This window comes from Gopherus flavomarginatus, chromosome 21, assembly GCF_025201925.1.
Source record: "Gopherus flavomarginatus isolate rGopFla2 chromosome 21, rGopFla2.mat.asm, whole genome shotgun sequence".
Taxonomy (NCBI): domain Eukaryota; kingdom Metazoa; phylum Chordata; order Testudines; family Testudinidae; genus Gopherus; species Gopherus flavomarginatus.
This window is the reverse complement of record NC_066637.1, coordinates 2238879-2258416: the sequence shown is the minus strand read 5'-3', so window position 1 is coordinate 2258416 and position 19538 is coordinate 2238879. Positions and strand designations below refer to the sequence as shown.

The following is a 19538-nucleotide window of genomic DNA, read 5'->3' as shown; positions in this document are numbered from 1 at the left end:
CAGGCAGACAAAACCCCAGCTTAACGGGCTACTCAATCCAGGTTTGACAAGCAACTTTGCATCGCCGGAGCAGGGGAAGTAGCCAGCATGCACTGATGACTCTTGCCCTCCCAGTGGCATGAGCACAAAGCGCAGCCAAGAAAGAGTTTATAAAATGATTCTGTTTTACATTATTTTCTTTGAAAAAACATGAGGTTACAACCTTGGCTCCTCCACTCGCCCACCTTCCCCACCTCCACAGTTCTCTGCATGAGAAACCCTTAGCACAACTCTCTCTGAGCCATACAGCTTCCTCCATCATGCTCCGTGCTCTGCCACGGGCCTCATTTAGGACAGTGCCCAGACCAAGCAGCCACATGAGGAGCATGCAAACATGGCCTTGGAAAACCACCAACTCACACCTTTGCCCCTGCTGCTAAACTATTCCAGAGAGAGCGGTGACCCCATTACTGCTGCAGTGCCTAACACCCAGCATCTCCCCAGAAATCACTCCAGGGAGAACACACCGGGCTGGTCCCATTCCAAAGCCAACCTCTTACCCAGTGACTGAACGCGCAAAGAAGGGTCCCTCCAAACTAGCCAGAGTCGATTTAACTCTTCTTACAGATATTTTCAGAACTCAATCTCTGGATTTCCCCACTTTCACTCTTTACTCCCTGGACACCCATATTGTGTTTGTTTCTCCCTTTGGTCAGATGAATTGTCCCAGCCATTTAGACAGACAAAGCCCATCCATGTCTCAGAACCAAAACCCACAAATTTGAACCTAGCATCTTCATGTTGTGGAAGTTATTTAAGCAAAGGAGGGGTTACAGCAGCCACCAACCCACCTCTGTGCATCTCCAGAGCTCAACCCCTACAGCAGCTAGCAAGGAGCATTCTGGGTAATTATATGCAAAGGACCACCCCCCGCATTCAGACACATGCAGAACTAGTGGAGACCAGGTGAAGGAAGAGGCAACATTTGTAATCTCAGTTTTCAAGCTTGGGCATGTAAGTTAGTGTTTAAATCCACACCTGAGACTCCAGCGCTAAGCATCAGACATTCCAGGGATCCTTATAATCACTGAGTCTGACCTCCTGCCTAACACTGGCCAGAGAGCATCACTCACTAATGAACCCTTAATAAATAATAATACTCAAACCTTCACATTCCAAAGCCCGCTCCAAACACTGGCCAATTAACTGTCACAGACTCTCGGAAGTAGGTAAGTACCATTCGCATTTCACCAGTGGGGCCATTCAGGTAGAGAAGTTAAGTGATTCACCCAAGGCCATAGTGAGTTGCTGTCAGAGCCAGCATATGAATTACACAGGACCTTGCTCCAGCCCTGCGTGCCAGTTCACTATATTGCTCAGGCTCTCCAGGCACTCACGGGAGTGACCGCCAATCTGCAGGCTCAGCTGTGGCATCACCCAAGTCTGAGAAATGGGCCCCCCGTCTCACATCAAACTTGTTCCCCTTAGTAAAATACCTAGCTCTTATCTAGGCCTTTTCCATCCCTAGACCTCCGACTGCTCCACAAGGGAGACCAGCAGCATTATCCCAAGCACACAACCCATACACAGAGGCCAACAGCTGCCTGCCAGCCTCATTCAACAGTGGGAGATGTTACCTCTTTCTTCCGTCTCTTGACTTTGGAAGTCTTGTTTTCTTTCAGCTTTTTGGATTTCTTTTTCTTCTGTGCAGTTACTTGCGCCTCTGGATAAAATTCCTCCAGCCCTTCCAGCACTCCATCCTCCTCTTCTGGAGACGACACAAAGGGGGAGGAAAGGGAGAAGTTACACAGCCAGGTTCATAGACACACACAAAGTACAGGAATTGTGTTTGATCCCATGGGAAAGCCTTGGCCAAGTAGCTCCATCAGCCCATGGGATACAAGGACATGTGGCCTCGCTCAAGTTTCTGTTTATTGTCTGACTCACGTCCAGCTGTTAACCAAGCTTCCCCATGCTATGCTTTGTCTGCACTGGCAACTGAACAACAAAACTTTTGTCTTTCAGAGGTGCTAAAAAAACACACACACAACCCCCCAAAAGACAAACGTTTTGCAGACAAGAAGAGCCAGTGTGAACAGCGCTTTATCGGCAGGAGCGCTCGCTAATCCCACGCGGTGGGGGTGGAAGGTTTTGTCGCAGGAGAGCCAATAAACAGCGGCTACACAGTGTACTGTAGACATAGCCTTACGCTAGCATTACTTGCCTCTCAGGCCAGCACTTAACTAGCTGCTAATGCCTCATGGAGACCCTTGACAGACGAGTCTCAGTCAATCGAAGCATCAGCCCCCATTTCCAGCTTCACGGGCCCAGTTGTGTACATGCTGCTGCCCGATTCACTCGTGCAAACAGCTGTCGGTGCTCATGTAACTGGTGTGCAAACTCAAGTGGAACGCACTGCAGACGCCAAATTGGAGGATGGGGTTAAAAACTAATTCCCAAACTGTTTCTCCTGTGTTTCTCTTCCAGTTGTTAGTAATTATCACAATTATCCTTCCTATCACGTATGAAAATGGTCACTTTGTATGAAAACAGTCCTTTTGTATTCATATTCGTATGAAAACAGTCACTTTGTTTCCACGGACACCCCCTGCCCCTGCTGCACACTACTCCCACCAGAAATCAGTTTGTGACACTTTGGGGATGACTGTGATGGCACAGAGCAGAGGCAAAGAGCTGCTCTGTGGAATCTGCAAAGTGCTGGTGTCTTTAAATGCCGGAAATGCAAAGCTTCCAAATGGCCGGTCAGCTCCCAACTGGTTGTTTGGGAAATAGCTAACAGTACGGTATCACTGCAGGTAGAAGACAGGCAGAACAAACAGCGGCACTAGGTACTGATATTTAAATCTGGATTAAATAATGGGATCTGGAAAGTCAGTTTGCAGCCAGAGATAAATGTTTGTACTTTAGGGGAAGCAAATGGGTTTTTTACCTAGCAGCCCAGTGTGGTAGCTGGAAATCAGGGATGAAGGGATTTTTGAGTGGGCCAAGTTAAGAGTAAACACAAAACAGAGAACTAATTTTTAGTGCAGTTATCTGTTCTGATCTGAATCAATCTGCTATGGCACATTGCCACACATTAGCCCAGGACCAGCATATCACGTACCATGGCCAGCCTCTGTCTCTCTCACCAGCCAGTCTGCTGCAGTGTGAGTGATTCCTAGGAAGCTGCTCTGCTTCTACTGTGCTGCACTAGAGGCGACACAACAGCGAGGCAGGTACTCTGCTCTCCTTCATTTCACAGGGAATTAGCATTGCTCAGCCATAGACATGTCTTAAGTCACAGGTATTTGGCAATAGTATTTGGCAGTAACTGATACCTTAAATTTTGTCACAATGCAGGTTCTGATGGATGCTAGGTCATAAACTGGGGCCCAATCTTGCAAAAATTACTACAAGGCATAATGCTTCCACCAGGAGCAGGCCAGCGGGTGCTGGAATGGCATTCAGCGCTAAGCTGATAGGAAGTGTTTGCAGGACCTGAGTCCCAGGTTTATGGCTATAGCACTTTGAAACTGAAACGATTTGTTCTAGTCAAGCACACAGCATGCACACAGCTCTTCAGTGGAGGACAATGGCGGGCTGTTTAGGGTCAAAATTTGGGCTTGGTAAATTGATCAGGGTTCGGATCATCCCCACAAAACCTAGAATTAACAGCAATATCTTCACTGTTTCATCTAGGTGTCAGTGCAAAGAGTTCTCTCTTGGATGCATCACTGTGGACAATGCCAGTGGGATGAGCCCACGCACCGAGCCTGGGACCTCATCTGCAGCCTGCTGTACAACTGGTTTGGCCATGAGAAGAACAGCTTTGGTGTTCAAAAAAGTGCACTGCTATTATTTAGCAACCCTGGTGGGGTATTCAACAGGAAAGCTGTTTGGATGGTGGCGCAGTGTCAGAGGCAGATCGTGCAAAGAGGTCTCTAGTCTCTGACACTAATCTCCCTTTGCATCACCAGAGACATATACCAGGCCAGTTTTCCAGCAGGATGGCAGCCCCCAGCAAGCAGTCAAGCATTGCTCCAGCATTCAACACAATGCAGTGGGAGGGGGCAGTTTCTGTTTGCTCTTACAGCAGTGCCACTAGAAACCAGCTCCCAGAGAACTGGAGCACAGTGATGCACCTTTTACAGCAGGGTAGGTGAGTTTCAGTGCAGCACAAAGTGCAGACTCCAGCTCTGGCTAGAAACATCCACTCCGAAAGAAGTCCTTATGGGATTTACTGCAGGGGTTCAGAAAGTGACACGGACTACATGTGACATGCCACTGGCCAGGCTTGCTCCACAGTCCAAACCGGGTGAGAGTCTAGCTACTGAACAAACAGGATTCGGTTTTCAAAGGGCCCTCTCTGTCTCAATGATCTGAGGGGTTACTGGCAAGACAGAGAAAACACACGGAGAGAGATTCCAGGGAGATTAAAGGGGGCAAAGAATCATTTGCGGCTTTCAGTAATAAATGTATTGTCTGGCGGACAGAACAAGGGGTTGGGAGCAAGGAACTCGTGGGTTCTCATCCAGACTCCCTACGTGGCCTTGGGGCAAGTCACTGACTTCACTGCCTCAGCTTTCCCATTTGCAAAATGAAGCTAAGGACACTTGCTCTCTCCCTCCCAAGGGAGCTTGTGAGGGCTGACGTTTGGAAAGGGCTTGGAAGACACAGGGGGCAGAGTATTACTGTTACTGCACGGAGGGGCTGGGGCTGGGCTCCACAGCATGCAGCACCAAAGCAGAAGGATCATCTCTTCTTCTCTGCAGATGCCCAGGCCATGAAGCCCCCACCACTGGCCTGCTCAGAAGCAAAGAGAGGCGTCTGGACACCCCTAATATGCTGCCTGCCATTGCTGATGTAGGCTTCTAGGTAATGAGGACACATTAGGCTTTTTATTGTTTACTGTTTACCTTTTGAAATAGATCCTGTTAAAATGGATTCAATTAAATCAAAGAAAAGAGAGAAAACAAGTCTCTCTTCTGAGCGCCTTCCTCCCCATCTACTTCTGGCTGCATATTCCTACTCCTTTCCAGCACTAAAGGCAGTAGTGATGCTATGTCTTGGGAGAGGCTGTGGAGCAGCTGGGTGCTGCAGTGACCCTGCACACCCTCCGGATGGCCCCGCTGACTCCTGAACAGACACAGAGCTGCCTGCACCGAAGTAAAGTGAAGAGTCAGCTCAAAGCATGCTGGCTCTACTGCTTTCATCCATCTGCTGCATCCCCACCAAGGCAAAGAATTTCGGCACTAATTGCAATGTACCCTTTTATTTGCCTGTCATCATTATCTTCCAAAACTTGACATTCTTACTAATGAGCCTTGGCATTTTGTCAAATTGTTGCATTTCCTTAAGATCCAGTTCTGTGTTGTACTCTTCTGTTTTCTTTTTGAATTTCTAAACTTACACAGTAATAATACTCCAATCTCATTAGACTGGACAGATTTTTTGTTCAACTTCAAAACACAGCAGTTTAGACTTTGCCAAAACAAGCAGCTTAGCTCCATCTCAGTGAAATGTATTAGACAAGTGATAGAACCATGCACTGCAAGCAACACACTTCCCTCACCTCTGACAGGACCAGAATAATCTCCACTAAAAAGCACCAGATCAGAGTCCTTGGCCTCTCTATCAGGTGCATGAGGCTCTATATAAAAGCCATTCAGCATTGTTTGATTTTATTCACAACACCTCAGAGAAAAAACGATCTTTTGGGGCAGGGAAGGAGGCTTTGTATCCCAATACAGATGTAGCAGTGATGGGATTCAGCCCCACGGACCCGAGTCTCACCATGGGAGAACAGAGCCCTTTGCTTTGAAAAGAATTTTAAAGACTTAAGAATTTTCATTATGGAGCTGGAGCCCAGGACTCCATCTGCAACGAGAAACATCCTGGCCTATTTTGTGCTTTTCTCACAGCTGTCTGTGCTCTGAGTCAGTCACTGCAAGATGCAGTTTAATATTGAGTGTTGGTTCCTAGTGATCAAGATGTCAAAGGGTGGGGAACGAGTCCAGGGAAAGATACCCTTGCTCTTCAGTGCACATACCTGTTATACACACAGCAAGCTAGGCATATAGCTGCCTCCCCACCCCTTCTGCTTCTGCTGAATGCAGAGTTATCCCAAAAGATCCCCAAATGCTTTGCAGACTGTGCCTACAAGGACCTGTTCCCCCACATCTGGAATAGCCATTCTGCTGTTCAGGGGGATAACTTCTCCAGCTGGAACTCTACCTCAGGGAGACAGAAGGCAATCTTCTCAAACTGACGTTTGGCCAGGACACTGCATTTAACACCCTTATGCTGACACAAAACGTGATGGGATCTTAGATGAGCACAAGCAGCCAAGACTGTTGGTTTCCCATCTCATCTCAGCCTTTAGCAGCGGTGTAGTCCCTAGCTCTGTACTGGGGCACTGGTTCAATACAGACGTAGCAGGAAGCTAGCTACCTACTTAAACACCAGCACCATTTCCTACAACATTTGGTGTTTTCCCCTGGTTTTACATCTGTCATCCAAGTACTGACCAAACCCAACCACACTCAGCTTACAAGAGATACATTCAAAGCCTGAGGTAGTCTAACTACTCGTGAGCTTCAATGCAGCCAGGGTTAATGGCTTTGGAAGACAAAGATATCTTGTGCCACATATGAACAACCTGGACAGACAGTTGGAAGGAACCAAAAGCTACCTGTGAAGCCAGAAGGTGAGCAACCCCTCATCTGCAAGAGTTGTATTAATTGAACTTTTCCTAGCTCTTCTGTGGGACGCCCATTCCACTCCAGGGAAATGGAAACTGAAGCCACTGGCCGCTTTTGAAGATGGTGGTGGTAACTTCCCAACTACAAAATGAGGATAACAATGCTTTGGAGAGATGTTAGAGCTACCAATGAGAAGCACAGTAACAGTGCTAAGTGTGGTCATTTTCATTAAATCCAACCAGGAGATTGAGGCATTTGGGCAGAATCTTGTTTTGCTCAGTAACTGAGACCAATGTACACCAAGTTTATGTTTCAAGTCAACCCTTTCACTCCACACTCCTGTTCCCACGCACAGCAGCTCACCCACACGACTCTCACAGATATGAAAGCTCCAGCCCAAAAGGTACCGCTCAGTAAAAAACAGAATCCCCAAGTACATCCAGTGACTCTGCTGAGCACACGGAGAAATCGCAAGGCAGATTCCGCTGCATGTGATGAAGAGAGTTCGATTCTTAAGCTTAAAGGCAAGATTGTGAACAACAGCCTGTCAACCTTGAACCAGAGTAAAGAAGCTGAGAGCAGCTGTGGAAGGTCAGAGGAAAAACACCTTTCATGCCCTGCCTACCTGCTTTTCAGTGGATTTAAACTCTCTCCAGCATTAATAAGTCCAGAATTCATGTATTTCAGCATTCAAGTTTCTCTCTCACACACACTATCGACCCCCCACCCAAAAAAAAAAACATGTTCAAGCAAAACAAACATCTGGTGCTGCGATACAAGCACCCTGCAGAGACTTCACCCCTGACAATCCCTCTGGTTACATGCGTTTGTTTTGTTTCTAGGGAAAGACCATCCACTCCCTTGCTGACAGACCATCTCTGTAGTAGAGGAGAAGCTTCCTTGTTTCTATGAGCTCTTCCTCCTGCACGGCTTGTGCGAGAATGCTTAGCCCTGATTTTGCTGGGGTATTTTTAACTGAATGGAATGGAAAGATAACACTGACCAGGTCACTCTCATTAGTCCAAAAGACACAGAGGCATCTGCTACAATCACAGTCACTTGCTGGAAACTGCAGCGTTGGAGGCCGAACTGGACCAGCTCAGCTTCTCTCAGAAAATGACAGCTCCAGTCAAAGGTCTGGGCAGAGCATAAGCCAGGCAGCTGCAGATGAAGACAAGGGACGGAGCCTACATGGGGAACAAATCTTTGATAATGGCTCTTCAGACAAGCAGGGAAAATTATAACACGATCCAGTGGCTAGAAGTTGAAGCGAGACACATTCAGACTGGATATAAGCTGTACATTTTTAACAGTGAGGGCAATTAACCACTGGAACAATTGACCAAGGGTCCTGGTGGATTCTCCATCACTGACCGTTTTTAAATCAAGAAGGGATGTTTTTCTGAAAGCTCTGCTCTAGGGATTATTGTGGGGAAGTTCTCTGGCTGGTGCTATCCAGGAAGTCAGACTAGATGATCACGATGGTCCTTTCTGGCCTTGGAATCTATGGAGCTATGAAATTTGTGAAAGGGAAGCCAGGAATTCCCACAAGTTAGAAACACTGCTGTTTTAGCTGAATGGCTATAGATGCTAAACTGTTCAGATGTTTCATGGGGGCCAGCGGTGCAGTGTGACTCCAGGTCCAAACATGCGTTTTGAGCTACTCTCCCTTTCAAAGCTTTCAGAAGTAGTGACAATCCTCATTCTTTTCCCAGCTCCCAGACACACTGAGGAGCTAAAAGCCAGTCCCTCAGGGTTGGATTTTAAATCCAACAACCCTACAGCATCTGCATTAATGGGTTCCAATTTTATTAGAGAAGGGGAACAATTATTTAGCCAGCGACTGATTGAGAAAATTTAATTAAACTTTCTTTGCAGGGGGAAATAAAACTCTTCAAAGGTTAACAATGGTTTTTAGTGAAATTCATGCTCGTGAAAGTTGCTGCATTAGCAGCCCTGGACACTGAAGTCCTTTGCTTATCCTTTGACAGCTACAACCTGGTCAGCATGCCATCTTCTAGGAACCAGACAGAGATTCGCCAACTCCTGTGCAGACGGGACAAGAGCCACACATCCGAATGAGCAATTCAGCATGGCTGAGAAACAGGCCAGAGAGAGATTGCTGAACTCTAACCACCAGCTGTCACGTAGAAAGAACACAAGGGCAATCCTTGTGAAGACCTGTGTTAACTGAAGGACCAAGGGGCCAGTCCCAGCTCTGCAGATGTGTGATGTGTTATGGAGAGGTGACAGCTACAGTCCTATAATAAGGCTCATTTGTCCCCCTTGCGACCCTAATAAAAAAATATCCTCATGCTTTCTAATTCTTGGTACACATCTCACTGAGACCTAAACAACGTCCTGAGCATTGTGATTAAACTGAACAAACTGACACTAAAAGACACTGGAGAAAAGATGATGGGAACGGAGAGTATTTGTCACTGACCTCTAAGCCAGCCTGTCCATCACCCATGACCTATCCCTGACCTCTGAGCCCACTTCTCAAAGTGAACAGAAACTCCAGGACGTGGTACTCCTCTTCCTGCTTTCCTCACCAAAACACCCTCACAGGAAACAGGCTGTTATAACCCAGGTATCCTGGCCTGCACAAAACACCCTGGTCTGAGGGAGATGCAAGTGCTGACGCCAAGTCAATACTAATTCAAACAGCACTAACTCAGATGTGATACCAACTGCTTTTCAAGATGGAGAATCTTACAGCGTGAGAAACAACTTAACCTTTTCTCTGCTGGAAACTTTATATTTGTTCTTTCTTCATGTTTTCCATAACTTCAAAGCAGAGTTATCTCCATCAAAAGCGCATGTTTTGTAATCAGAGTATGGAAAACATGCTAATTTGCAAATTTTAAACACCTCCAAACAAAGAACAATTAGTAAATGTAATTCTGCATATGGAGATTATTGGTAACTGAAATGAAAAATCAGGAAGAGAGAGGATGCAATGGTGATAGATTTTGCAGGTGAATTTGAGATGCACTAGTATCCTTAACAGGAAACAGCTGGACACAAGTTATTTTATTGAGGTCATGTTAATCTACCACACTCCCATCTCTCTCCAGCACATGCAAACTCACACTCACTCATTTCCATGGCTCTATTGTGGACCTTAATTATCTCTCTGATTGCACTTCAGTCAGGTGCATTAAGAGTAAAAACCAGAGGGATCTTAATAATCTCCTCCAGAGTCATTTCTGGGAAGAAAGAAGAATAGAACCATTCTTGACACTAATGGGGAGGCATCCATCTGCAGACATTAAGAATTTTTCATGCTTTGGAAAATTAAGGACAGGATGGAGATGAATAGCTGTGCAGCTTGTAAAGATGGGTGTTTCACTCCTTCCCTCATGTTTTAAATGTGTTTGATGGGCTTTTGGAATCTCAATCCCTTATGGATGACAGTCCACATGATATTGGCATCAGGTACCCTTATTACTGCCTCACCACAAGGGCTACTGGTCAGAAGTAGCATTATCAAACCCCTATTTTTCAGGAACTCTGACTCACTCCTGTACCATTGCTCTCCACTAAATGGAGCTCAGGAGAAAATTTATTTTAGCAATGTAAGTAAATGAGAGGCGCTGTTTGGACCAAATTAACTATGGGTAGAATTCACCCTTGTGCAACAGTCAGCACAGTGAGATTTAAGTGCCACATAGCCCTGGTGCTGATTCCCTGCAGAATGGTACATTTGGCCCCGTTGGCATAAGCATGTACAACTCCCTTGGCTTGTATGGATTTTTAGCCACTTCTGCTAGCACCAACCGGGCCAAAGTGGCTGCTTTAACAGCTGCTATAGGCGTTTTTTTAATTTTTGGATATAGTTTTGGTTTGCAAAATATCAGCCTCTATGTACAAGCAGCAACTTTTTTCTTTAAAAAACCCAAAAACTGAAAACAAAGAACTACACAAACAGGAGTTGCTGCTGGAGACCTTCACACAGAGTTAGCAAGGTAATTATGTACAGTTCTGCAGGAGGATGTCACATATTAGGAATTCCCAGGAATAAATATTTGGCTACTTTGGGCGATGGGCACTTTCTGTGCCCCTCGTGGCCGGAGGAGCTGCCTTCCTCCCTCCCCCATCCATGCCAGTGGAGCTGCTGCCCCCCCCCCCTTCCATGGCCAGAGGAGCTGCCTCTCCCCACTGCAGCCCCAACAGTGGAGCTGGTTCTCCCTCTACGGCCTCGGAGGAGCTTTCGTCTCCTGTCCCAGTTCGGGTCCACAGGAGCTTGCTCTCCCAGCCCCAGGCCCAGAGAAGTTCTGTGCCCCTGATATGGGGGCACCTGAGCCTCTGCTTGCCCCCCGCCCCTTCAGCACGCCCTGACGTCAAGTACAGTCTCTAGCCAATAACAGGACAAATTACTACTATATTTATTTATGTCACAATTAAGGAAAACCATCTCTCAGTGCTCACCTATCAGTCTTACAATTAATAAGCCTCCCTGTATAAGTTAAGCCTTTATCTAATTATTTCCCTGCTCTCCTCTCATGACAAAAGCTGTGTGATCTCTGTTCCATTGAGAGCACTGACATGTGGCTGACAAATTCTACCTTGGACATAGCTGGTACAGTCCAATAAATACTTTCTACCAGGATGCACCTGAAATGTCTGCTAGCCCAGCAGCTGCTTTCTATCTGCAACATACTCAGCACTTCTGTCAGCTCAGCAGGTAGGTTTCAAATGTGCCAGGTAAAGCAATCAGGAAATCTGCAATCTGGTTTAGGCTTCACTGAAATGAGTCTGTTCGCCTTAATAATGCCCCAGGATAGTCCCCAAAACATAGACAAACCTCAAGAAAAGCAAAGGGAAGTAAAAGTGATACAAGAATCATCAGTGGAGAGAATGAGGGAGGTAAACCTACAAAGGCTGGGAAAGAGAAGACCAAGGGAGACATATGACTCATCATCCCTTCCAGGTAACACTGCAAATGTAAGGAAAAGATTTTTCACACTCTCCGAAGGTGGTAGGTCAAGAGCAGTGCCTGACACTTAAGAGGGAAAAGTTTAGACTCAGCACCAGGCAAATATTCAGAGCAACTAGGCAGAGAAAGGAAACGTCCAAGGAAAAAGGTCTCTAGGTACAGGTCACCACAGATGTCAAAGAATGGGGCCAAAAAGTCTTTAGTATGGAAGATGTGGAGATGGAATCCTGCATAAAACGGGAATCAGGCCAGACAAATCCTTGTCACACCCCACCAGGATTCTACAAATGGCTATTTGCCCAGGGTACAAAGCCACATACATTCTGGAAAAGCATATGCTGCTCCAGCCACCACTCTGCTTAGCTCTAACAAGTGGTGTCAGTTCCTCTCCAGCACAAAAAGAACCAGTACAGTAAGTAAGGGAAAATTAAAAACCACTCCAATTTTCTCTTTTGCCTGAGGTTTCAGCTAGTTATTTAGGCCTTCAGCTACTCACACCAGGCAGGGATGTTAGGCATTTAGGGAAGAGAAGTTGAAGTTACAGAAAGGAACTAAGGGCCAGATCTTCAAAGGGGCTGTTGATTGTGAATAGAGGTGTGGCTCAGGACCTCTGAAAATCCACCTCTAGAGCTTTTCACCCTTATTTCATCAATGACGTTATCTCCCCCTGCAAGTGGTGGGCCTCCTGAGGGGAAGGGGGACCCCGCTTTCCTGGCAGGACTCTGGGGCGCAGGGGTGTTAATCCCCACAGCACAGCACGCTCGGAAGGAGGGTTAGTCCCATTATTTGGGCACTTGCCCAGCGCCGGGGCTACAGGTGAGGCTCAGAAAGTACCTGCCCATGGAGCCTCATCTCCTGCCTGGCTCCCTCCTTCCGAGGGCTACACATACCACACCCGGGAGCTGGCCTGGCAGAAGCACAGGCTAACAAGGACCCCTCTCGCCCCCAGCCCTGAGGTCCCAGCAGCCTGCCCCTCACACTGCACCGTAGAGCCCTGGGGCTGGCCCCGTCATCCCATCCTGCGCCCCCCCGGGATACGGTCCCCAGGATCTGCCACCCCCTGGCCAGGAGAGGACCTAGCCCCCTTCCCTCCCTGCAGAAGCTGAATGGGCAGCAGCCAGCCTCCGCCTCCGGTGCCCATCACCGCAGCATCTCCCCAGACAGCGGCCAAGCCCTGTGTCTGCCCTGCCAGAGGAGCCCCCTTTCCCCCGTGCCCCGCCAGCGGGCACCCCCTACCTGACAGCTCCTCCTCGTTCTCCATCTCGTCCCGCGGCTCCCCCTCGGCCCCCGCCGGGCCCCGCATGCCCGCGGGCTCCCACCTGCCGGGCGCAGGCTGGGGCTGCGCGGCGCAGGGTGAGGCTGCTCCGCGCGAAGATGGCTGCGGCGGCCCTGGGTGGGTTTTTTTTTAAGGAGCAATCTCCCTCCTCCTTCTCCTTCCCTTCCCCTCCTCCCCCGGCCGCTCTCTCCTCCCTCCCCGCTCCAGCCCCAACCCCCCAGCCTGCAGCGAGCGCAGGAGGGAGACACACACACACCAAACTGGAATTACATATGCCCAGATTGTGACGTCCAGTCTGGTTACCCTGGCAACCGCATCCCATCGTTTTGGCACCAGTCCTTAGCGGGGGTGCTGGGGGTGGCCAGGCCGGGCGCTCCCTGCTGAGAAGGGGCAGGGGGCGGAGGAAAGGCAGGAGAAATAGCGGCTGCTTTTAGGGGACCCGCGGTCCCAGTTCTGGGGGGGCAGTGCTGAGACGCAGGGCTTTGTCTGATACAGCCACCTATTACCCCCACCTGTCCCCGTTTTTCACACTTGCTGTCCGGTCACCCTATGCTGCCGTCACACCTTGCCCACCGTGGGCACTGCCCGGCCGGGAGGTCTCCTCGGGCTGGGGCCAGGCTGGCAGGGAAGGGGGCAAGCCACACTGCTGCATCCCAGCGAGAACACATGCTCTCCAGGCCCTTAGTGCTCAGCCTCCCCAGCACTTTGGGATCAGCCCTGGGAGGATGCAGAGAAAGGTCAGGGACATGGCCCAGGGGTTACCTGCAGCACCAGCCCTTGAGCTCTTCTTGTCCCGTCCCCTCCCCAGCCTCTGAGGCAGCACATTGACCACGCAGCCAGGTGCGCTGTTTCTTTAATGAGCAAGTTGACAGGCAAGGCAGCCTGGAAGTGAAGTGCCCACCGATGGATTCCTCTTGGCCAGAGACCCTGCCTGGTGGAATCTGGAGACAAAGAGGCAGGCTACTGCCCTTAAATAGCGCCCCTCAGTGCCCTCAAGACATTAGGCTGGAAAGCTGTGAGGGTGTTTAATCCATGCCCCCACTGAAAACAAAAGGTGATAGCCAGGAACATCCTAGCAGGACAGCCCAGCCTCTGACTTTGCCACATTCACTCATTTCTTATGAGCTTTTATAAACGGCATATGCATTTCTGAATAATTCTCCCAAAGCTCTTACTGTATGTGGACTCTCACAGTGGTACTAGTAATAACTTCGCTGAAGAGCTGGTCACAGCCAAACTCACAAGCACTTGTGCTACTGCCTGCAATTTTCTAAAAGCACCTTGAAGAAGCAATAGTGCTGTTAGTTCATTACATCTCCCTTATCCCACCACCTAAAATGACAGGCATTATTTAGCAGGGCTGTAGAATTGTACTCATCTTTTGTTCCTGTTTTTTTTTTTAAATAACCCCTCAAATTATAAATTTAGTTACTATATATGAGCAGCAAGCTAGCTTCTTTTCATAGTGTCATAAACATATTAAGCCTAATTCAAATGAATAAAGCCACAAAGCTATACATTAAGAGGACACAGCAACTCAAACACCAAATCCAGCGACATAGTTGAAGAAAGCTTATTTAAAAAGAGAGCATTCTGTTGAAATGACTCCCACGCCCTATTTATTAAGGCGACTGAGCATACCTGATTACTTGCCTTTAAATGGTATTTTTATTGTTCCTTTCCTCTGATATGACTAGCCATAGCTTTAAAAAAGGGGGGGGGGAATAGTCAAGATTTAAAAATATAAGTCACTGCATCCCTCCACATGACTAGTGAGAAAGAACTTTGAGTGTAAGGATGTCTCTTCCTGCATATCTCTAGGCTCTAAAACATCTTTGGTTGTTGGGACCAAATCAACATTGAGAAGGGAAGGTGCCCGTGTGGTTATCACAGTAGTTTTTATGCTGCAAAGCCCTGGATTCAGATTCCCAGTTCACACAAATCAGAACATGGCTTCCTCTTTCTAATCCTGAGACTACAACCCACACCACTACTGCTCAAGATAAGGCTAAAACAACTGACAGCCAAATTTGGAGGAAGTTTGCCTACTAACATGGATGACTGCAATCTGCAATGTGGTGCCACTTTCACACACCCCAAGAAGGAAGGAAAAGGTCTGCTGAGGTGGACAGACTAATGCCAAACCAAAGCAATAACTGATGGAATCCCTGAGCCCTCCTAGAAAGTTCTTACCACATATGTGCTTCCACACCATTGCATTGTGGATGCACTTTTGACTATCAACACAGAGTTGATAGTCAAAAGCCCTTAAACAGCATAAGCCCTTAAAAAGTCTTTAATTTTTAATTAATTAATTTATTTTGGCTGAGTTCAAGCTTCATGCAACAGCAATTCAGGTTAACAGTCTGGGAATTGTTCTGGTTAAAATGGGGAGAAAGTATTATTCAGATCTATTCAAACCCCATACATTCAGAGCATGAAGATTACTTGCTGTTTTGTCCTGGGTCAGTGCTAAAAACACTGTGACTGAAATTAGTGAGTCACCTGCATCACCTCCACGATCGGTGCTGCAATGTGCTGACATTGAAGAGGCTCACAAGCTTCAGCTGGTGCAGAGTTCAGCAACTCTGCTCCTAAGAACATGGTCAAGCATTGCACCTATGCTTCATGGCACACCCTCCATTTCTAGTCAGTTTAGGCCCGCAAGTGAAGGTGTTGTCACAAGATTTAAAAGCTTGTTGACATTAGAAAAGATGCACCAGTTTAACTAGACATTTAAAATCAATTTAGTTAGGCTCATGCCACTTTATAGACAAGCCCTAATTCTCAAAACTGTTAGGACTGCTGGTTGCTATGCTGATCGTTCCTGAACTTCATTGTCCTAGACTAGAAGCAGGACAATCACAGTTGAGCATCCTCACCTGTGAAACTTCTCTGGCATCTCAACAAAGCCCACTTTTTGCAAGTTTCAGGGTCCATTACAAAGCAGATTTGTTTCTGCATAACATAACTCCAATAGGTCTCACTGGAATTTAATGTGTCTGCAAGAACACTGAGCATTGATTAAGTCACGTCTCCCCCACTGAGTCTGAAGGTGACAGGATAACGTGCTACAGAAATACACTTCCTCCAAGGATCTCAAAGTGCTTTACAAAATATTCATTAAGCTTCACAAAACACCTGCAAGGAAAGTAACTTTTTTATTGGTGGGGAAATGAGTCTACATTCAACTTGCACCAGTTTAACTAGTAAGTATTTTAAAAATCAATTTAGTTAAACCAGTGAAAACCTTTTAAGAGAAAATGGTTCACAACTGGTTTATATCAATTTAGGTAAACTTAGTAATTTACCAGTTTTAGTTAAACCAATGCAAGTTCAGGGTTAGAAAGAGGGGAATGTTTAAATACAGGGTAAGGTTCTCTCAATGCATCAGCATTATTTGTCATTTGGAACAAATATATTTAAAGAACTAAAGACCAGAAAAACAAATACATATGAGCTCAGCAGTTAAACATTCTGAGACTCCAAGTACAAGATCACATCAAGTTGCCTTATTCAGGGAGATGCTTACCACTGCTTGCTGGCAAAAATGTAACTGTTCTTCTGTCATACTTGCTGGGAATGAAACTCAAGTTCTACCTATTTTCTATGCATCAAGACTAGTAAACCTGAAAACACTAGTTCCACAATTCTGCTGTCTCGATCATTTTGCTACTATTTATATTGCTATTACAATCCAGACCTCACTATAACATGGTCCTAGATGATAGATGGTTACCATAACAAAGTGTTACCAGGTCCCTTGATCTGACTAAGTGTAGCAGTCAGACCTTAAGTAAAAGCCAGCACAGATGGCACGGCACGACCAAGGGCTTGTCTGGTTACAGCCTCCATTTTAACACTGTTACAAGCTGTTTTGTACTCATGCTGTAGACAAAGTTAAAAATTTACGGGATGGAGTCATGTCGGTGTCAACATATGAGGAGTCAGCAAACACTGTAAATGAACACGGATGTGGGAGGGAAGTCATGCTGATACAAGAACTGCAAACATGATTGCACATCGGACAAAACTGTCCATGACCACTGCAAGCTGTTGATCCTTGCTTTGTGCTGTTCACATTTTTCACATCAGGTGTTGATGCATCTTGCTTCAAAGTGGTTAATAGCAACATGACAAATCTGCTGCCACCCTGTTGTGAGCTGTTGCTTCCTAATTCCTGAAATTTACTTGACAGGCTTTCAAGTTTGATGTCACTGTATCTTCATACAATTTGTACTGACCACCATGAGAGCAGGTGCCTTGTTTTAACTGACAGTAAAACATGGCCTTTGGTATTCTCCAGTCTACCATAAGAAGGTGGCCAGACTAACACAGCTGAGCTATTATGAGCATGCTTTGAACCTGGACATCTGACAATGATTGAGGATTTCAGTATTAGGCATTTTGTCCTGCCATTTGCCCTTGCAAACAGATTGAAAACAGCACATATGGAACTGACAAGTCTCCTGATATGGTGGTAATATGTTGTCCATATCTCACAACCATATAGAAGAGTTGTTAGCACAACTGATCAGACATTGAGCTTAGTGCTTGTTCTGATGCCTCTCCCTATCATTCCACTGGCAGTGACACAACATTCCAAATGCAGAGCTAATCTTGGCTATGCAATGGGTAATCTCATCTTCTGTGACAGCACACTCTAGGTAACAACTTCTCCATGTACCCGAGAGAAGCACTGCTGATGTGGTGGGTGGATGTGCTCATCTCCTGGCACATCTCCTGGCACAGGTTGGTACTTCAATTTTCTTCAGGCTAGTTGTGAAACCAAAGCAATTAACTGCACGAGCAAAGTGGTCAGTTATAAATGGAATGTCCTCAAATAGAGTGATCAACCAGTGCATAGTCATCAGCAAATAAAAGCTCCTTAAATAAGTACTTCTGCCACTTCTGTGCAAGCACAGAAACACTGTTTAATCTGCAACTTCCCATTGGTAGGGAACTAAATAAATATTGTCAGTGTTATGAACATGAACGTAACTGAAAAAAGGATGGAAGAGAGCCTAGAAGCTCTGTTTGCTGCCATCAGTGACCAGAAAATGGTTTGATATCTAGCAATTCTCCACCACTCTTGCCATCATCCCATCCTGGAAGGATCATATAAAAACACAAACTATGCAGGGCATCCAAAGATGAAAAAGTTTCCCCAAGTCCCTTGCAATTTACATAATCAAAAGCCTTGGGTAAGCCAACAACCACCATACGAAGGGCTGCGGCAAGTTTTGCTCCAGACATTTTTCCTGTGGCTGATGAGCTGCAAAGATATCTACAGTGCCCCTATCCAAACTGAAGGCCAGGAAAGGTGGTTTCCACAAAACAAGTGTTAAATCTTTTCAATATGACCAAGGATTTTTGCAGCAACAGAAAGTAGAGAAATGCACAATGATTATTAGTTTTTCCTATCAATCTTATGTATATAAAAAAGACTAACAGTGGCATCTTTGTAATCCTGTGACACTATTGTTCCCAGATAATACAGAAAAGCCCTGAAAAATGCCTTGCAATAGGGTAGCCATCCTGCTTATAAGATCTCGCTTGGAATGGCATCTGATCCAGGTGCTTTCCCTTATGACATCTACTTGACTGCTGTTATGGGCTCATATAAGGTAGGAGCTAGTGCACGTTCTTCTTTTAATGGGTATTGTAGAAGAGCATTAATTGCTTCCTTAGAGATGTTGGAAGGGCAGTTAAGAAGCAAACATTTTGTTCATTGAGCAAGTATTTCTTTTTTCTCCGTTAAGAGCCAATTGCCATTCAATGTGCATAGAGGCGCCATACATAGCACAGAGACCAGCAAAGAGAGATTTGGAGGCCTTTTCGGTCTGCTCACAGTTGTAACTCTGCTACCTTTTCCCACCATGGGTTCTTCATTTGCTAAAGTTTGGTCTGTTTTGCAAAATGATATGCAGCCTTCAACTGTCACATCCTTATCTGCTATGTAGGCTCAATGGATAGCATGGCATGAGTTCAAGAGCTGACATATTCAGGGTCATTCTCATCAAAACAATTCCGATGATTCCTCTTTAATGAAGGTGAAAACTTCAGCAGCTATGTGTCACATCCCAAAAATATGTTTCCAGGCTGTCTCAACAGCGACTGAGTCTTCTTCTGTAGCTAAGGGAAGTGCTTCTGCTGGAATTCAGAGTCAGTTTTCCAAGCTTGAAATATTTTCTTCCCTTCATCTTAGAACAGAGACTCATTCAATCTGGCTGCTTTTTGTGGAAGTGAGCTGTGTTGTTGTAGCCATGTGTGTCCCAGGATATTAGTCGCTTGAGTCACTGTCTATGTTGCTTCACAGCAACATGAAGATATTTGACTTCTCGCAAGCCTACGATCTGACCAAGAGTTGGCAAATGAGCTTAACATCATGGAGATTCCTTCACCATGGAATGTAATCATGTCCAGTGTTCTGAAAAGGGGTCTTTTACTTACTGGCCTGCTGAAAACTTACTGGTGATGACTAGGTTTTGCTCAGCGCATCTGTAAAGTAGCAGCAAGCTGTTGCTGCTCGCATCAGCAGCTCTGTGATGACCTATCACGTTGCTCCATAATGCATATTTCCGACCAACTCTAGTATTATAATCACCCAGGATGATCAATCTATCATTACATGGAACCG

At 46.3% G+C, this 19538-nt stretch overlaps 1 protein-coding gene across 3 annotated transcripts in view; it reads right to left on the bottom strand.

Annotated features, from left to right (window-relative positions):
* Window positions 1–12960, bottom strand: part of CHD5 (chromodomain helicase DNA binding protein 5) — an 86044-nt gene extending 73084 nt beyond the window's left edge. For all 3 annotated transcript variants that reach the window (XM_050931749.1, XM_050931750.1, XM_050931751.1), the window contains exons 1-2: window positions 12859–12960; window positions 1617–1747 (exon numbers count right to left, since the gene is read on the bottom strand). In XM_050931749.1, the coding sequence (XP_050787706.1) occupies window positions 1617–1747; window positions 12859–12925 (198 nt within the window). In that variant the 5' untranslated portion in view covers window positions 12926–12960. The remainder of the gene's footprint in view (window positions 1–1616; window positions 1748–12858) is intronic.
* Between the last annotated feature and the right edge of the window lie 6578 nt (window positions 12961–19538).